Source organism: Zootoca vivipara, chromosome 11 (assembly GCF_963506605.1).
Source record: "Zootoca vivipara chromosome 11, rZooViv1.1, whole genome shotgun sequence".
In the NCBI taxonomy this organism is placed as follows: domain Eukaryota; kingdom Metazoa; phylum Chordata; class Lepidosauria; order Squamata; family Lacertidae; genus Zootoca; species Zootoca vivipara.
In genome coordinates this window covers 40,389,332-40,410,311 of record NC_083286.1, presented here as the reverse complement: position 1 = coordinate 40,410,311, position 20,980 = coordinate 40,389,332, and the positions used below count along the sequence as shown (strand labels likewise).

General features: G+C 46.0%; 1 protein-coding gene across 14 annotated transcripts in view; it reads right to left on the bottom strand.

Annotated features, from left to right (window-relative positions):
• Positions 1-20,980, bottom strand: part of PDE4D (phosphodiesterase 4D) — a 636,676-nt gene that overhangs the window by 184,109 nt on the left and 431,587 nt on the right. For 3 of the 14 annotated variants that reach the window (XM_060280277.1, XM_060280278.1, XM_060280276.1), the window contains exon 2: positions 1,792-8,462. The exons of the other annotated variants lie outside the window; for them this stretch is intronic. In XM_060280277.1, the coding sequence (XP_060136260.1) occupies positions 1,792-1,874 (83 nt within the window). In that variant the 5' untranslated portion in view covers positions 1,875-8,462. The remainder of the gene's footprint in view (positions 1-1,791; positions 8,463-20,980) is intronic. 14 annotated transcript variants of the gene reach the window in all.

Genomic DNA, 20,980 nt, shown 5'->3' with positions numbered 1-20,980 from the left:
ACACTCTGACTTGAGTTTTTCTCTCTGTAAAGAACCCATCTCAGTAAGTGCTTTCCATATTGCACATTATTCCTGGACTGGGATAAATACACAGGGTTTTTCTGCATCTAAACACACCTCCGCCAGCATTATTTTCTGAAAACAAATCGTTTTCATGAAAGTGAAAAGCCTATCTGGCAGTGTAGGGGGAAAAAGGGGGGGGAGAAGCACCCTACTCTTTCATACCTGCAATAAACAAGAACTGAAATTATATATACAGTATTTAATTTGAATCTGTTTTGCTAAATCATGGAAGAAGAATTAAAAGCCAAGGAAAAAGTAATTATGTATTAATACCTTTCTTTTGTCAGATAAGTTGTATTACAAAATTGTAACGTGCATTCATTTGGCTAATGTGTATGGCCACAAGTAATACAAACATCTGACAGGTAAATTATCCTTTTCCAGCTCTGAACACAATGTTATAAATGGCTTTTGAAACTGACTTTCATTATTATTATTTTGTACTTGAGTTTAGTGGTACGTGAGCTGCGTTTGTGTAATAATATTTATAATGTGTGCTTTTGGGGTGGGGTGGGGAAATCATTTGCAGGAAAGTTAAAAAACCTGCCTGCTGCTGAGAAAAAAACAGTAGCCCAACAGTGCAACCCAATATATAACTTCTTCTGAGTTCAGTGGGTGCCCCTCCCAGGTAACTGAGTAAAGGATTGCAACTTACATGTTTCATGTTATTGTTAAAACAAGGAAGGGATATACGCATGCATATTAAATCAAAAAAGGATGGGTAAGTTAAAAAAAAAAAGTTGTGTTATGCGAATGTGTTTCCACACAAAAAAATGTGCTTCCTACAGGATTGGATGGAATTAAAAACCAACAAAACAGACTGGGAAACTATCATCAATAAGTGTCTCAACGAATACCCATTAATTACACATTTTGCTATTTGAGTTCCCACCCCCATCCTGAAGAATGGCTGTGGTACATTTTCTTTTGTTTTCTTTCACTTGCAGAACACAGATAAAGAAAGGAATACATTATTATTGTCCAACGTGGAAGTGCATAGTGCAATCCTAATCATGTTTACTACAGGTATATGGTAGGTTCATGTCCTATAGGATTCCATGGGGCTTACTCCCAAGTAAGTGGAGTTAGGACTTATGCACTTACGTGGAAGTAAGATACATTGCTTTCCTCAGGATAACTGTAACAAGTGCTTTCCCCCCCTAAAAAAAATGTCTAGGGGTACTCTCATTTTGACTCAAGAAAATCACCATTTTATAGTTCAAATTGGGAAAAATAAATACAGTAAATGGACAAAAATACAAAGATTCACAAAATGTTTAGGGGTATGCGTACCCCTGCGTACCCCCAGGGGGAAAAAAGCACTGACTGTAACCCGACAAACTTCAAAATCAATCCCAGTCTCAGAAGCATCAAATTCAGTTGCTACTAAACAGCATTTGACACAGATCAGTGAATAACCAAATTTAGCAATTTGCCAGCTTCCATTTAAATGCGTTTGTTTTTTTGCTATGAAATGTTCGTGCAGGTTTTCCCCATTCTAAGTTGTTAATTCAAGTGTGATACACTTATGTCAGAGTAATCTTCTAAACTTTTAATCTGCTCGTTTAGAAGGCTAGCATGCAAAAGACATACCGAGTGAAATGCTTATGAGTGCAACTGAAATTTGATCAGAAATCCCCATTTCGCTATGCGATTCGGGCCTGAGAAAAAGCTATAGATAGACAGGACTGTCAACAACATCAACCCACAGCAGGCAAGTTCAGATACCTGTACGACTTCAAGAAAAGAAACTTCTTCTTGTTGTTCTTTGGAGGGGCAGCTATTCCCAATGGTTCCCAGACAACGGCCATTTACAGGCTGGAAACAATCCCCGACTAATGTGGAGAGAGACCCGGCCACAGAGCTGGAGGAGCGTCACACTAATGAGAAAAGTACTTGTAGCTCTCTAATGGAATGCCTTTCCTTGGGCTGTGCTTTCAGCAGTGCCGAGGCTGGCTGAGAGCATGCACAAGGTAGGAAGGATAACCAGGATTTCCTGCAGCGTGACACTTGCCCTGAGCAAGAACACTGGCTGCATTCAGGGACCTTATCTCATTACTGAAGGGAGAAACTCTCCCAGTAAAGCTGTTTATAAATATAGAACTGATTAGGAGAGAGCAAGTGGCGTGTTGGTGAGAAGTTACACAGAGCGCAGGAGCAAAGCACCGATGTAGTTTACAGTCCCTTTGATCCTCACTATACACTTACACGGCCCCGTTTTCTTTCAGTAACATAGGAATGTGTTCAGGGTGAAATCAAGCAAAGGAGAAAAACATGCAGTGATTATCCAGTTGACATCTAGGCAAATATTGTTAGTATTTATTCATTACATTAAAAGAAAATCCCACACTTCCTCCAACAAAGCAGGATGGTACGTATGGTCCCTCTCTCCATTTTATCTTCACAACAACCTTGTTGGGGGGGGGGTTCAGTTTGAGAGATAACAACTGACCTAAGGCCACCATCCATCAAACTTCGTGGCTGAACGGTGATATATGAACCCCATTCTCCCAAGCCTAACACTCTAATTCAGGGTTTCCCAAACTTGGGTCGCTAGCTGTTTTTGGACTACAACTCCCATCATCCCTAGCTATCAGGACAAGCGGTCAAGGATGATAGGAATTGTAGTCCAAAACAGCTGGAGACCCCAAGTTTGGGAAACAGTGCCATCTAATTCAGCCTCTCTCAACCTTGGGCCCTTAGATGTTGTTGAACTACAACTCTCATCATTCCTAACTAGCATGGCCAGTGGTCAGCGATGAATGGAGCTGTAATTCAAGAAAATCTGGGCACCCAAGACTGAGAAAGCCTTCTCTAATGTCTACCCACAGTGGCTCTCATTCAAAAAAATTAACTCAAGCTTGCTCACATGACAGTCATTCATTACCCAGAAACCCCATTCCTTCCTTCCCTGCATGTGATGCAAGGTGCACAACTCTCCCATCTGCCTGCCTGTTGCTTCTCTTTAAAAGATGCATGGAAGGATTGAGGACCAGCCGCAGCTCAGTGGCAAAGTGCTCGCTTTACACACAGAAGGTCCCAGGATCGATCCTCAGCTTTTCCAGGTAGGGTGGAGACTGTCCTGTCTGAAACCCTGGAAAGCTGCTGCTGGTCAGTGTCTTCTTCTTCTTTGGCAATCACTCGTAGCCGAGTAAGATTGTATTCCATAAACACGGTTTTAACAATGAGTCTGTAGGTGACTGTGGAGGCCAATTCTGGATCCACACATCCTTCCACAGTGGGGACATTGGTTTCCAGGTGAGAGTTGATCACAGTGTGGATTTGCCAAGCGTGCCTTCCTCTTAGCACGTTTCTCCCTTGCGTCCTGAGTTCGAGTGCCTTCAAAGCCCATGACACCTTTGGTAAAGGCTGTTCTCCAACTGGAGAGCTCGCAGGCCAGTGCTTTCCAGTTGTCGGTGTTTATACAACATTTTTGCCTTAAGACAGTCTTTAAACCTCTTTTGTTGACCACCAGCATTACGCTTTCCATTTTAACAGAGTAGTTGATAATCAGGCATCCGCACAACATGACCAGTCCAACAAAGTTGATGTTGATGTTGAAGAATCATTGCTTCTTCCAGTGATTTTTGCTTCTTCCAGTACTAAGCAAGACCAAGGATCTGACTCAGAATAGCAGCTTCCTGTGTGTGTGTGTGTGTGTGTGTGTGTGTGTGTGTGTGTGTACACCTCAAAATATTATTTTGTATGGCCGATGGAGCAACTTCACACCATCAGCCTAATGGCCCCAACCACATGTAAATGATTTTTAGTTGGTAAATGTAGGAACCAACTGCTTCTCTCTCCACCTTAATCAGGGGTCAGCAAACTTTTTCAGCAAGGGGCCGGTCCACTGTCCCTCAGACCTCGTGGGGGGCCGGACTATATTTTGAAAAAAAATATGAACGAATTCCTATGCCCCACAAATAACCCAGAGATGCATTTTAAATAAAAGGACACATTCTACTCATATAAAAACATGCTGATTCCTGGACCATCCGCGGGCCGGATTTAGAAGGTGATTGGGCTGCACCCAGCCCCCGGGCTTTAGTTTGGGGACCCCTGACCTTAATTCTGGTTCCTCTCTCCATTTTCAAAGAGGCATTCGTTTTACGTAAGGAAGCAGCTTCCTTTTCCAATGGCGCATAATGATTTGTGAGGCATCAGCCACTCCAGAGTAGAGTGTCTCCGACATGTAGATTATTTTCAGCCCTTTTGGCAGCTTTTTCATCCAGAACCCTTTGTGCCATTCTCTGATTACACTGAATGACTTTGACAACTCCACTCAGCTTACTGCAAAGCTAGATACAAGACACACTCTCCTTTTGCAGGTGATGGGGCTCTGGGGTACTTAAACACAGTTCTTAAAGGCCCAGAGCACATTTTCAGGCACAAGTCATGGTGGGTTGGAATCAGACTGAAAGTAGGTGTGTGTGCCATGTATAAAACATACTTCATTCAAATTGCAGCAAAACAGTGAATTAGAGGGAGCACTGTAGAGGCACAGAGCTAAATAAGGAACTGATGTTATAGTCATTCGCCTTTTATTTAAACAACAACAGTGTTGCAGAGCAGGCCATTAAAAGTAATTGCACTTTGAGGATTAAAATTTAAAAGCTAAGCTTGTCCAAAATCGGCAACCAATTTTGACAGGAGAAAGGCTATAGCTCAGTGGCAGAGCACATGTTTGGCATGCAAAAGATTCCAAGTTTAATCCCTAGTTAAATCGATACCTGTCATGTCTAGTTAAAAGAACCAGGCAGAAGGGGATGGGAAAGATCCCTGCCTGGGACCCTGAAAAGTCACTGACGTTGGGTGACAGCATCAAAGGGACTCAGCTGATTGGCACTGACATCGAGGCACCCTCAGTTGCGCTAGGGAGTTCCGGGGGGGGGGGGACTCCTTGCAGTTGGTCTCTGTAGGAGTCACTGTCAGGAAGTCCTGCTTGCAAATGAAGAATTCACTGGGAGCTCAATTTAAGCTCCTGATTGTTCCATGCCCTTACCTGCCCAACACTTGAGGTCACATGTGATGCTAGCATGGACCAGGTGGGCGTGGTTTGAGGCAAACAGCCTCATGAGCCACTGAAGTTTTCATGTTTGATGTTTTACTGTGGCTTTATAATTTGTTGGAAGTCGCCCAGCGTGGCGGGGGCAACCCAGTCAGATGGGTGGGGTATAAACAGTATTGTTATCATCGTCATCATCATCATCATCAGTATACCTGAAGGAGCGTCTCCACCCCTATTGTTTAGCCCGAACACTGAGGTCCAGCTCCGAGGGCCTTCTGGTGGCTCCCTCACTGCGAGAAGTGAAGCTGCCAGGAACCAGGCAGAGGGCCTTCTTGGTAGTGGCGCCCACCCTGTGGAACGCCCTCCCATCAGATGTCAAAGAAATAAACAACTATATGACTAGAAGACATCTGAAGGCAACCCTATTTAGGAAAGTTTTTTAATGCTTGATGTTTTATCATGTTTTTAATATTCTGTTGGGAAACCCAGCCAGATGGGTGGGGTATAAATAAATACTACTACTACTACTACCCTATTTTCATCAGAAAAATTGTTGGCGGGTATGGGCCTGGAAATTGGAGGTTTCCCCACCCCTGATCTAGAGGGAAGCAAACTCCACACATTTCCATATTTGAATGCAGCCACAATTACCACTTGAAATATTCAAGGAAACACACCAAAGAGGCCAGTCTAAATGGGCCACAGCCCTGGTCATGGGACTGAGTCTCCTGAGCTCTGACCAGACCACATCTTCAAGCACCAAGATGGAGAAAGTGGTGGAGGAATATCCTTCCTCTTAAAACAGGACTTAAGCCCACCTTCATCTCAGCATACCTGCCTTTTGTTCTGTGGTAAATCATGCACTGCCAATAATGAGCTTCTCCTTGAGTAATGCATCTCCACACACCAGAGCTAGGCACCTGGAATTTGCAGGTGGAGCAAGGTAATTCCTTTTCATCTTTTGAATAAAACTCAATTGTATTTTAAGTTGTTATAGAACATTTCGCTGCTGCACAGATGCTAAACAATGGTGCTTCTAATTGCAGAGAAATCTTTTTGTTTTCTAGAGACACTATTTACCTCCCAAGTCTCACAATATTAATTTCACTGATTTACATAATCATAAAACTTAACAGATTGAATACCAAACCAATATGAACAAAATATTTTGCATTCAAGCCACAGTGGCTATATAATTGCTATGTCAGCTATCACAGCACCAATTTGCAATGTATATTTGTTTTCGAAATTAATTTAGCAAGCCTCGCTAAATAATGCAAACCTTAAAAGCATCAAACAAAGTTAATGTCAATTTTTATACCATGGCAATTGTTTCCCTTCTTTTTCCAACATGTGCTTAAATCAATTAGCACAACAAATCTCAATGTGGTGGAAGGAAAATAAAAACCTATTACCATTAAGATTATGGCCAGATAAATGTAAACCCTTGGTCTGGAATTATTTTATTTATTTACTTAAGAGTTTTTATCAATCGGTTAATATTTTGAAAATCTCGAAGTGGTGCACGTTGTTTTTTTTAAGTATCATTAAAATTCAGTCTAAAAACATTATATAACTGATACCAAATAGTTAAAGCACAAAGTAGGGGCTTCACACACATAAAAAAGTCCATTCTTTGGGGCTAGCATTCAAAGACAGCATGCAAAAGATACACCAAGTGAACTGCTTTGGAATGCAAATGAAATTTGATATGAAATCCCCCATTTCGCTACGCGCTACAGGCCTGAGATGAAACTTTACAAGATGTCTGAAGCCCAGGTTCAAACAACATGCTAAGACAAACCATGGCTTAGCTCGGTGCAGTAGAGTAGCAAAATGATTAGGGATCTTTTCTAGAGCCCACAAGTTCACATGAGGCCATGATGATCTTGCTTTGCATAATATGCCTACCAGGCCAGCAAGTGGTGCAAAGTCACCTGGTGAGCTTCTTGGTTGAGTGGAAATTTAAGCCTGTGTCTCCCTATTCCTACTCCAACCACTACAAAACACTGGCCTTCACATATACCCAAGAATATACACACCTCCCCGCAAACCCATGCAGACATGCAGCTGGAATGGCCGATCTACACACAGAGTCTCACAATAACTTAATAAACAAGGTTTATCACTGTTGCTCACTCCTGATGGTTGACAATGTTTGCTTCATGTGACATTAGCAGGCATGCAGCATCCTTTGGCAAATGTGAGAAAGAGGGCACAACTGGTGCTCTCATTGCTCTGCATCCTATTAATGGCTCCTCAAGACAAAGCTGTTTTTTCCTCTCTGTTTTTAGCTGATGGTGATCATCCAAGGACAATCTGCATCTCAAAAAAACACAGAGGGAGCCTAATTTTAGTTCAGATGGAATTGAAGAGCTTGAGCAAATGATGAGCAGGCACCTTGACGTGTTTCAAGATAAAACTTTCAAAGTGGACATGGTCCAAGAGGGAAAGCTACAGGACAGCAAATATTTCCTGTAACACTTTCTCTGTTGTTTTCCAGGAGGCTTCAAAACACAAAAGCAGAATCGCTCTGCAACGGATTTCCTCCAATGTGCCCTTCTAAGATGGTTTGGACTACAACACCCATCAGTCTCAAGCAGCAAGACCACTGCAGTCCAAAAGATTGTGAGGGCACTAGGTTGGGGAAGGCTGTTCTGAACTCATAAAAGCTACATCCATAAAATTATTATGGATTATTTCAGGTTGCACACAGTTGGCCTCAGCTTGGCTCATGGGACTGATTTTCTGATGTGTAACATGCAGAGAAATGGAAAGAAACTTAAATTGAAAGATTTGTCCATCCCTTCGCCAGGCAATCAATGGACTTCCGTTCTGATAATTGAGGTAGGAGCTAGACTGAAATAGATGTGAGCTATCCATTTCATCCAAGAAAAACTGGAGCTGTTTTGCCATCAAATTCTGAAGTATCGTGATCAATAAATGTAAAACAGAGTGAAAGTTGTTAAGATCTAAAAGGAGGGATTTCAAAACAGTCTCTTTAAGAACCACCAGAACGCACCTTCTTCTACCTCCTGAGATCCAGTTTGCTAATTCTGATTGAACAAACCAGGATGGGCCAAGATCATTAAGTACAAATGGTGGATCTCACATATCCAAGAATCTCGCCCACCTTCTTCGGCAGGACAAACTGAAAATATCCATCAAGGACTGAGTAGAGGAAGCCCCTGTAACCACAAGGACCAATTCTAAAACACACACATCTGAGAGATTTTTATCCAAATAGTTCATTACTTTGCATACATCCTAATGCACAATATGACCCCTCTAAGCATTCAAGATAGGTAGATTTAGTCACATAGAAAATGGAGCAGAATATACTGTCCTACCTGTTTGTTGCAACCAATGAAATAAATGTTTTTGAACTTACCTGAAAAGAAAAAGAAGTTTGTTATTGTTTTAGAACCAAAAACAGTTGTTCTACAGCGCATAACAGAGCAGACTTTGCTGGTGCAGTTTAGTTAGCAGATTATAAACTGAGATCTCATCAGACAGCAGGGCCACTTAATCACTGTGTACATCAAAACAAATATTTCTCCAAATCAACCAATCAGCTACAGCTAAAAATATAAAGAATTCCATTTGTATGGTTTACTCATTAGCTGGGACTGATGCAAGCTAACTTGATGAAATCAGTAAGTATCTCACACAGACCAAATGCATAAAGTATAAATGAATATTAATAAGTCCACTTTGTAATACAAATATCTATCTAAATGAACTTATTTTTATCACATTTGCTGATGCCACAAATCCCAAGAAAGGCAACCATATTTAATTATTCAGATATCAGAATCCCTCTTGTTACTGTGAAATGACATAAAACAAAATTCAATATATTAAAACTCTCTCCAGATCCCATAACCAAATCAACACCAGTGAAGGCCAAAAACTAATCAAACCAGAATATAGCACTTTTGAAATAAGCTTTAGCCCAACCTTTGCCCAGCCTCCATGGGGAGGGTGTAATCTAACTAGAGTAGACCTATTGAGAATGACCCCCTGCATCCCTTTGTGGTCTGAAGGCGGGACAGGTTTCAACTTACTGCATGGAAGTTGACAATCTCTAACCTTTTAATTGTTTTACTTGTTTTGTAGTATTATTTACCTGCTTTCAAAGCAGAAAAACAATTTATGTACCGTTTCTCATATTTTAAGGCATACCCATAAAATAAGCCATAGCAGGATTTTTAAGCATTCAAGGAATATAAGCCATACCCCGAAAATAAGACATAGTGATAAGCGCAGCAGCAATGCCGGCCATGGCAGGAGGAGGAGGAAAAAAATAAGACATCCCTTGAAAATAAGCCATAGTGTGTTTTTTTGAGGAAAAAATAAATATAAGACGTGTCTTATAATATGAGAAACACGGTATATTACAAACATACATCTAATAGTCCATCTAGGGTTTTTAGGATCAAAACGGGCAACATGAATGGTGTTTAGAAGACACCAGGGCTGCGATTAGAAAATGAAAAATAACACATCAGGGTATTCTGCTATGACCCATCGTTCAGCCTGGACACTGAGGTCCAGCTCCAAGGGCCTTGTGAGAAACGAAGTTACAGGGAACCAGGCAGAGGGCCTTCTCGGTAGTGGCACCCGCCCTGTGGAATGCCCTCCCATCAGATGTCAAGGAAATAAACAACTATCTGACTTTTAGAAGACATCTGAAGGTAGCCCTGATTAGGGTAGCTTTTAATGTCTGATGTTTTATTGTATTTTAAATATTTTGTTGGAAGCCGCCCAGAGTGGCTGGGGAAACCCAGCCAGATGGGCGGAATATAAATAATAAATTGTGATGAGGATGAGGCAAAGTCAGATCACTGATCCACCCAATCCAGCAACACCTATACAGCTTTCTAGGGTTTTCCATTCACAGCCCTACCTGAAGATGCCAGGGACTGAACATGAGACCTTTTGAAGCTGCCCTTCCCCAGTACGTGAGTTTGAAGAAGATACAAAAGGGAATATCAGCCTGGAGAACTGATGAGTGTAAGAAACGGATACTTTTGGGTAGTGGCCAGTCACAATTTTGTTGTGCATGGGAGCCAACAAAGTTTGAGTGTTGGACTATGACAGGGATAGCCAACAAGGTTCTCTCCATACTTCGTTGAACCCCATTTCCCACCATCCCTGTGCACTGGCAATGCTGGCTGAGGCCGACGGTAGCTGGGGGTTCAACAACATCTACTGAGCACCACATTGGCTACCCTGTACTAGTATTAGGGAGATCTGGGTTGAAACCGCCACCAAGCCATGGAGAGTGTTTGGTGACCTTGAGCCAGTCACTCTCACCCAGCCTACTGCATCTCACATGGTTGTTTGAAGGGTAAAAGGGTGGGGTGGAGAAGCACGTATGCTGGTAAGAAAAGGTAAAGAAATAAATGAATGGCAAAGGAGCACTTGCACCAAAATTAAATTATTTGTAATCAAAATCACATTGTGAGAAACAACCAATCTGAAATTCAAATATTGCAGCACTTGCATCTTTCATTATGCATTATACTTTTCTTACATCTTACACCTAAATTGAGCCTCTGCAATTTTGAAGAGAATCCCACTGGGTTCAGGTAGAGGCTGTAGATGAATTCCATTATCCAGAAGGAAAAACTGGAACTGAATGTGTGCTGTACATTTTTCTACAACACATCCAGGGTTAAGTTTGCTGTGCAGCAGACGGCAGTCTTAACCACTAGATGTCTCTCTCTCTCTCTCTCTTGTGCAATACGTTTCGTCTCGGTCATAGAAATGAATGGAGATTCAATAGCTAAGCAAATTCCACTCAACCTGTAACAATCTGTATGACCCACCAAGAAAGTGCTGCAATGGGTGGGCCCCGTGCCACATTCTGATAATCTCCCATCTATAACTATTTACTAACTTCCAAATTTTGCTATGTCATAAGGCTAGAATTAAAAAAAAAAATCATTGCAAACAAAAATCAAGCAACTGTTTAAACGACGATGGCAACACTTCTAGGAATCAAGGCAGCAGGATGAGCATAAAAACCAAGTCCAGGATTCAAATACTTTCAAAAGCCTCCCCCCCCCCCGAGAAGTCTCTGTCCAGAAGGACAAAGGGGAAATGTTCTGAAGGATACCCAGGAGGAGGGAGTTCCACGCAGAGAGTGCCTCACTAAGAAAGCCCTAGGCAAAGTTCAGATGAGATCAGAAGAGCCTGCTGGATCCGGCCAATCAATGGCCCCTCCAGCACAGCATCCTAGTCTCACAGTGGCCAACCAGATGGGAATAAAGATGCCTTGAGGAAGCCCGCAAGCAGGAACTGAACACAAGAGCACTCTCCCCTCCTGTATCCTCTAGCAACTGGTCTTCAGAAGCATTGCCGCCTCAAATTGTTGAACAACAACAGCGAATATTCATGAATTCTGTCCTGAACATAAGATGAAGAAGGGAACCCCAGCAATTTCTGCTCTAATTTTTGTTTTCTTCAGAATTTTCTGACACCCCTAGTCTCAGTCTGGAGAGAATGGACACCCTATGCAGGGCTTCCAAAGTACAGTGGTGCCTCAACTTACGAATTTAATCCGTTCCGAAGGCACCTTCGTAAGTCGAAAAATTCGTGAGTCGAAAAACGCCATTGGAAACGCGATTTCCCATAGGAATGCATTGGAAATGGAAAAATTCGTAAGTCGAAGCAACCCTATCTAAAAATTCGTAAGTCGAAAAATCCCTATCTAAAACTGCCGTGGTTTTCCCCCAGATGTCGAGACATTCATGAGCACGTGGCCATTACCCCCATTCGTAAGTCAAAAAATTCGGTTGTTGAGTCGTTCGTAAGTCGAGGTACCACTGTATATACATTAGGAGATGGGCACTTATGGATTCCAGAGGAACTCATTTTTAATTCCAACATGAACTGACCTGATCTGCACCTTCATAGCTGAGGTATGGAACACAACCAAGACGTGCAGTTCTTGGCGTAGCAAAACACATATTAAAATGAAAATTTTGGGATAAAATACATTTAGAAATGTGCATCTTGTGAGAAAATGCATTCAAAACTATGTACTTAAACTATGCACTATGTACTATGTACTTAAATATTAACTATTTTCAAAAAAAAAAATGTGCAGATTAAGGCAGAACAGTCTTGTGGATGTATGCATGCATAACTGACGTGAAATAGAAATGGAGCAGCTTTCACATTCCCTAAGGCAGTGTTTCCCAACCTTGTGCCTTGTGCCTCCAGATGTTTTTGGACTACAACTCCCATCATCCCTAGCTAGCAAGACCAGTGGTCAGGAATGATGGGAATTGTAGTCCGAAAACATCTGGAGGCACAAGGTTGGGAAACACTGCCCTTTCATAGAATCATAGAGTTAGAAGAGACCATAAGGGCCATCCAGTCCAACCCCCTGTCAAGCAGGAAACACCATCAAAGCATTCCTGACAGATGGCTGTCAAGTCTCTGCTTAAAGACCTCCAAAGAAGGAGACTCCACCACACTCCTTGGTAGCAAATTCGACCCAGAGCACTTAGCAAGATCAGCAACTTAACTTGAGCCTAGAAACCAAGCAGTTACCAGTGCAGCTTTCAAGCATTTGTGGTCTATGATCCCCAGAATGAACTCCAGTTAGAAGCCTAATTAGTGTATTCTGGACCAGCTGCAGTTCTCAAATGCTTCACAAAAACAGACCTACACAGAGCATGTCACAGCAATCTAACCTCAAGTATGACGCTCAATACTACATGGTCTTGCAACAAAAATACTGAACCCAGCAGCAGGGGAGATTCTATGGATTTGGGTACTAGGGAAGCATAGGATCAGGCTGGAACACATGCTAGTTCCTTAAAATAAGGGATTCTTTTCAGTTGGGGTTCATTCATTCTTTTTCTTTCCTTCTTGATATATGTAAAAACATATTTATTTGTTTGTAAAATCAGAATGGGGAAATAGTATTTTTTTTTAATGAAACAAGAGTTTTTCTTGAGTTTGCCCATATCTGCAATTGTTACATCATGTCCAACAGGTAACAACCATTTGCACACTTTTATATAACTGTTGCATAGCTTGCATTACTATGTTCCCAGCCCACAGAAATATTAATGATTAACTCTTGTGAAAGCAACCTGATGGAAAGGCATTGACTGATATGATATACCAGGCAACTTTTACCTAAGGTAGAGTTCAGCCATCAACTCTCATTCAGTGATGGGCATTTGTTATTTAGAGAAAAGGGGCTGGAAGTAGGAATAGATAGATTCTCACAGCACTGGCTTCTCAAATGACTTTTAAAACCTATCCATTGCATCACTGGTCCATATGATATGCTCTAAGACAGTGGTGGTGAACCTATGACATGAGTGTCAGACGTGACATGCAAAGCCCTCACTGCTGGCATGCGCGCCATCAGCCCATTCACGCTGTTGTTGTTTTTTCTCATTTGTTCTCCCGCTCCCCCTCACGCTCGCTACAGCTTATCTCCCCTGTTAAAACCCGGCTCCATTTGTTGTTGTTGTTGTTGTTGCCGGTAGCCAGAGATTGTGTTCGGTGATTGGTCTGTTTTTCAATTTGCTGCATCAGTGGCTGTTTCTGATTGGGTGTAACAGCGTTCGTTTTTAACCCTTTCTGTGCTGGTTTTTTTTTTACCAGATTACCAGGCACTTTTAGCACCCTGAAAAATATAGCAATGGCTATATACTTTACTCACAATTTTTCCCTCTACGTACTTTTGCGAGACCTTATTCTCAGTGTTAAATAATATCAAAACCAACAAAAGAAACAGATTGACAGATGAAGTTAGTAGCGCTTGCTTGGGCTTGAAGTGTACAAAATACCAACCTTCAATTGAAGGTTTAGCCAATGAAATTCAGTAACAAAAAAGTCACTAATAGGCAGGTTAGTTAAAGAATTCTCCCTCCCTCTCACTTATCTTAGTTCACAGCACCCCACACAAGTTAAATAATATCAAGACCTACAAAAGAAACCGACTGACAGATGAACAAAGAAGTCACTAAGCAGGTAAGTTAAATAATTAGTTTTTAGTTTCTTAAATACTGTACAGTTATATATTACATTTATACATTTTGTTATTTAAACTATAAATATCACAAAATTATGGTGTGTTTTTTTCTTGAAGTGACACACCGAGTTATGCTCGGTTTTTTTTTGGTGAATTTTGACACACCAAGCTCAAAAGGTTGCCCATCACTGCTCTAAGAAGAGCTTAGCTGGATCAGACCAAAGGTCCTTCCAATTCAGCATCCCTATTCCCCCAATGGTGAAACAGATGTCTGTGGGAAACCCACAAAAAGGATGTACTCTGACTGGCAATGACTCTTCAAGGTCCCAAACAAAAGGTCATAGAATCATAGAGTTGGAAGAGACCACAAGGGCCATCCAGTCCAACCCCCTGCCAAGCAGGAAACACCATCAAAGCATTCTTGACATATGCCTGTCAAGCCTCTGCTTAAAGACCTCCAAAGAAGGAGACTCCACCACACTCCTTGGTAGCAAATTCCACTGCCGAACAGCTCTTACTGTCAGGAAGTTCTTCCTAATGTTTAGGTGGAATCTTCTTTCTTGTAGTTTGAATCCATTGCTCCGTGTCCACTTCTCTGGAGCAGCAGAAATCAACCTTTCTCCCTCCTCTATAGGACATCCTTTCATTTATTTGAACATGGCTATCATATCAGCCTTAACCTTCTCTTCTCCAGGCTAAACATACCCAGCTCCCTAAGCTGTTTCCTCATAAGGCATCGTTTCCAGGCCTTTGACCATTTTGGTTGCCTTCTTCTGGACACGTTCCAGCTTGTCTGTATCCTTCTTGAACTGTGGTGCCCAAAACAGGACACAGTACTCCAGGTGAGGTCTGACCAGAGCAGAATACAGTGGTACTATTACTTCCCTTGATCTAGATGCTATACTCCTATTGATGCAGCCCAGAATTGCATTGGCTTTTTTAGCTGCTGCATCACACTGCTGACTCATGTCAAGTTTGTGGTCTACCAAGACTCCTAGATCCTTTTCACATGTACTGCTCTCAAGCCAGGTGTCTCCCATCCTGTATTTGTGCCTTTCATTTTTTTGCCCAAGTGTAGTACTTTACATTTCTCCTTGTTAAAATTCATATTGTTTGCTTTGGCCCATGTGAGGGACGAGGGATACAGGGAAGTCCCTCCCATCTTAAGTTCCAGCCCATCCCCAAGCGCGGGAGAGAGTAAGGAGAGCTCTGCCTCCAGCGGAGAGTCAGGAAGTGGTGTCCGAGGCTCAGGCAAGGTTGTGGAGCCCAGGCCGCAGGTGGGACAGGAAGTAGGACGCACAGGGGGGAGGCCAATTCCCCCAACTCTCGAATTGCGACGCAAACGTAGGGGGAAGAGGCTGGGTCTGCCAAAGCTGTGGTGCTGGAAGAAAACGCGCCAATCGCCATTCGGGAGTTCAGACACCTCACCTTAAGGATGCATTTTTACTGCTCTGAACACTGTAAATAATCAGCACTTAATAAAAACCTTAAAAGACCATGCTGGAGTCGTTACTCTAGAGTAGCCATACCAGGCCCTCTGACAGCAACTCCCGAATCTTTTTTTTTGGCTACTTTGGAGTGCAGCGATGAGCGCTCAAGAGGCTGAGCATTGGAGGCTGGAGGCCGAAGCAGCGAAGCAGGAGCTGCAGAACCTCACAGCGCACGCACAGCAGCAATTGCATGCCGCTCAGGAGGAAGCGCGAGGGGCGCAGGAGGAGCTGAACAAGCTGGTGGACCAGGTGAGGACAAAAGAGGAGACTGAGAAACAGCTAAGGGTGATGGTTTTGGACCTACAGAAGAAGTTGGAAGAGGAGAAAGCCGCTAGAGGTGGGGGGGTGCCCCAGCCGCAGCTAGTCCAAGTGAGAAGGGGACAGAGCCTAGTCACCAAGTTTAGCGGCGACCCTAGGGAGTACCTAGGATTCGAGACAGAAATAAATTATGCGCTGGAATTGCATGCAGCAGAATTCCCAGATGACGCGCACAGAGTCTCCTTTATCATAGAGCATTTGACGGGGGCCGCCCGAGAATGGGTAAGACCGCTCATCGCGCAAAAAAATCCTTGCATGAAGAACGCAAAATTATTTCTAGAAGCTTTAAAAATAATGTACGCTAGTGACAGTGAAATGGAGGCCACTAAAGAGGAGCTTCATAACTTAACACAAGGAAAATCGACAGTTAGGGACTACTGGGCGAGATTCACCATGCTGGTGCACAAACTGGGGTGGGATCTGCAAAGTGAGCCAGTGAAATCAGCCTTCTGCATGGGTTTGCACGCAGACGTTAAGGATGAGCTGGCAAGAGGTCCCAAACCGCGAACTATGGATGAGTTAAGCAAAGCGGCGCTAGCGGTGGGGGTGAGACAGGAATCCAGATGGAATGACAAACAAGCGACGCGCGCAGCAAAACCTTGGTTCCCACGCTCCCAGGACAGACCACATCACCAAACCCCACCCCAGGGCCCGCCCCCACACCCGCCCAGGCCAAGCCCAGAGCCGGAACCGATGGAGATCGGAGGAGCGCGCGCGCGGGCTTTTCAAACCCCGGCGGCGCCAAGACGCAAGGAGGGAAGAGGCGGGAATTGCTTTCTCTGCAACTCCCCCAGGCATCGCGTCAGAGACTGCCCTCATCGCAGAGAGTGGCAAGGAAAGGCGGGAATGGTTGTACCTTCCCCAGCTGACGCAGCACCACAGCAGGGAAACGAGACAGCCTGGCTGCAGGAGACAAGGGGGAGCGGCCAGGCACAGTCAGCAGACAACAGCCCCCGCCCGCCCACCCGCACAGAGAGGAGCACAGCCAGCCCACCCCTCCCAGAGCAGGAGTGGTTCTAGAAGTCACGCTCACGCTCCCAAATGGCTATCCCCTGACAGTCCTCGCCTTAATTGACAGTGGTGCCTCAGCCAACTTCTTCTCGAGAAACTTTGCGGAAGAGCACCAGATCCAACTTCTGCAGCTGGATTTTCCCCTGCACGTGGCCACCATTGACGGCAGAGAGCTGCTGGGAGGGGCCATCACGCATCAAACCCCCCCCATGAGAATGACGGTGGGAAGGCACTCAGAGACACTGGCTTTCAACGTCACAACCATCTCAGACCCCCCCATCGTCTTGGGCATGAGCTGGCTGACGCGCCACGACCCCTCCATAAGTTGGCACCAGAGATGCATCACTTTTGGATCGGACTTTTGTCTGGAACATTGCATGCAGCACCAACCAGGGGAGGGGCCTCCGATAGCCACGGTGGCCACCATGCACGTCAAGGGGGGTGAGGCAATACCCAAGCCGTACTGGGACCTGCAGGAGGTCTTCAGCGAAGCGGAGTCCGACCACCTACCCCCACACAGGCCTTTTGACTGCCAGATCAACCTGGTGCCAGGGGCAACTATACCCCCAGCCAAGCTGTACGCCATGTCAGATCAGGAACTGGAGGATCTGCGTGCTTTCATCGACAAGAACCTCAAGCGGGGGTTCATCAGAGAAAGCAAGGCAGCAGGGGGCAGCCCGGTCTTCTGGGTGGACAAGAAAGACACGCAACAGCGCCGTCTGGTGGTGGATTTTAGACGGCTGAATTCGGTGACAGAGCCAATGGCTTTCCCCATGCCCAGAGTGGATGATCTCCTGACAGCGGCACGCAGGGGCAAGATCTTCACCAAGCTCGACCTAAGAGGGGCGTACAACTTGATTAGGATCCGGGAGGGTGATGAATGGAAAACCACGATGTTCACGCCTCTGGGCTCTTTTGAATATCTGGTGATGCCCTTCGGGTTGCAAGGGGGCTCAGCATGCTTCCAGGCCTTCATGCACCACGTCCTGGGGTCCCTCCTCTTCAAGAACTGCTTGGTCTTTCTGGATGACATCCTTATCTACTCCAATGACCCAGTGCAGCATGTGAAGGATGTCAGGGAGGTGTTGCAGCGCCTGAAGGACAACCACCTGTATGTGAAGCTGGAGAAGTGCAAGTTTCACACCAAAGAAGTGGACTTCCTAGGCTACAAGCTGTCAGACAAGGGGCTGGCGATGGACAAGGACAAGGTGCAGGCCATCCTGGACTGGCACAGCCCCAGGACGCGCAAAGATGCCCAACGCCTACTAGGCTTCGCGAACTTCTACAGGAAGTTCATCAAGAACTTCTCTCGCGTCACGGCTCCTATCACCGACTGCCTGAGAGGCAAGCAGAAGTTCCGGTGGACACCAGAGGCGCAAGCAGCGTTCGAAAGCCTCAAGAGGGTATTCGCTTCAGACCAGCACCTGTTCCACGTGGTGCAGGATGCGCCCCTACGCCTGGAGACAGATGCTTCGGACAAGGCTCTGGGAGCGATTCTGTTGCAACTGGACGCCAACAGAGAGTGGAGACCCTGTGCCTTCTTCTCCAGGAAGCTGACCCAGCCGGAACGCAACTACACAGTGTTTGACAGGGAACTTCTCGCGATCCACGCGGCGTTCCAGCACTGGCGACACTTCCTGGTGGGCGCTAAGCACCCCATCCAGGTGTGCACAGACCACAAGAACCTGGAGTTCTGGAGAACTGCCAGGGTGCTCAACCAGCGGCAGATACGGTGGGCAGAGTTCTTCTCGAACTTCAACTTCTCCATCCACTACATCCCGGGAGAGCAGAATGTCAGGGCGGATGCCCTCTCCCGCAAGCCAGAGTACATGGAGGAGGAGTTGCCACCGGCACCCAGGCATATTTTCCCCCCATCAGCATGGTCCTGCGGAGCAACAGTGGTGAGCGAGGCAGAACTCACAGCACTGACAGCAGCTGATGAATTTGCCACCCGCATCTTCAGAGAACTGAGAGGGGGGGGAGCAGGCCAAAGACTTTGCGGAAAGGAGGGGTTTGCTTTTTTACAAGGGAGCTCTGTACCTGCCAACCAAACAGCTGAGAGGTAAGGCCCTCAAGCAGATGCACGACAACCCAACGGCGGGTCATTTTGGAAGGGACAAAACCACTCACCTAGTCATGAGACACTTCTGGTGGCCAGGGGTGCGGGAGGATGTTCGGGATTATGTAAGGGGATGTGACACCTGCCAGCGAGCAAAGGTGGTCAGAGCGCCACCAGCTGGTTTGCTGGAGCCCTTAGCCACACCGCACAGGCCGTGGGAAGTAGTGTCCATGGACTTCATCACAGACCTGCCGTCGTCCAGGGGCAAGACCGCAGTGTTGGTGGTGGTGGACCTCATGTCCAAAATGTGCCATTTTATACCGTGTGCCAGGGCGGTCTCGGCAGAAGAGACGGCCAAACTGTTTGTTGACCACGTATTCAGACTGCATGGATTGCCTTTAAGGGTTATTTCGGATCGTGGCCGCCAATTTGTTTCCAGGTTCTGGAGGCGGCTCATGAACCTCCTGCAGGTGGAGGTCAGCTTGTCGACGGCTAGGCACCCGCAAACCAATGGACAGGCGGAGCGGGTCAACGCCATTCTGCAGCAGTACCTGAGATGTTACGTCAGCCAGAGGCAAACGGACTGGGTGGATCGCCTGCCACTGGCAGAATTTGCCTACAACAATGCGGTGCACGTCTCCACAGGGGTGTCGCCCTTTAAGGCCAACTACGGGCGCGACCTCAGATCTTTCCCGGAGAGGGAGGGGGAGGAGGAGGAAGAGGGCCCACAGGCAGAGGATTGGGCAGAGGACCTGGAGACGGTGCACCAGCAGCTCAGAGAACACTTGGAGAGGGCCAAGGAAGCGTACAAGAAGGGGGCAGATCGCCACAGGCGACCGGGAGAGGTCATCAGGGTGGGGGACAAGGTTTGGTTATCCTCGGAAGGTCTTCCCACCAGGGGGCGATGCAAGAAGTTAGCACCCAGGAGGCTGGGCCCCTTCACGGTCACGCAACAGGTCAACCCGGTAGCCTTCAGGCTAGCACTGCCGGAGGACATGAGAGTGCACCCAGTGTTTCATAGATCGCTGCTGTCGCCGTACAGGGAAAGTACCAGGTTCAGGGACAGCGATCAGCCTCCAGAGGGAGGGGGGGAGACGGGAGACGCCCGACAGCTCAATGAGGCAACTGAGATTTTAGACTCAAGGAGAGGGGTGAGAGGACTGGAGTACCTGATAGCATGGGAGGACACTCCGCCGTCCCACAATGAGTGGATACCGGCCACAGAAGTACCTGAGGAATTTTTAGTGGAAGAGTTCCACGCCCTGTTCCCCCACAGGCCCAAGCCCTGGCACATGGAAAGGGAGGGAGAGGGGGAGGGGCAGGAGGAAGGGATAGCAGGCAGCAGCTCTCCATGGAGATGGGAAGCGGAATTTGAGGACACGGAAGAAGAGGTGTGGGTTTCACCGAGGTCAACGACGTCAGAGGCAGGAGAGGACTGGCAGAACATTTTTACTCCCACCAGCTCTGACGCCACTGACTTCTTGGGATTCCCGTCTTCTCAGGGGGAAGGAGAAAGATCGCAGGATTGGGGGAAAATTTTTACACCCACAGGCTCGGATGCCACAGACTTCTTGGGGTTTCACTCGTCCCCAGCAAGCGGAGAGCCACTAGGAAGGGGGGGAGAGGAGCCTGGGAGGGGGATGGATGTGAGGGACGAGGGATACAGGGAAGTCCCTCCCATCTTAAGTTCCAGCCCATCCCCAAGCGCGGGAGAGAGTAAGGAGAGCTCTGCCTCCAGCGGAGAGTCAGGAAGTGGTGTCCGAGGCTCAGGCAAGGTTGTGGAGCCCAGGCCGCAGGTGGGACAGGAAGTAGGACGCACAGGGGGGAGGCCAATTCCCCCAACTCCCGAATTGCGACGCAAACGTAGGGGGAAGAGGCTGGGTCTGCCAAAGCTGTGGTGCTGGAAGAAAACGCGCCAATCGCCATTCGGGAGTTCAGACACCTCACCTTAAGGATGCATTTTTACTGCTCTGAACACTGTAAATAATCAGCACTTAATAAAAACCTTAAAAGACCATGCTGGA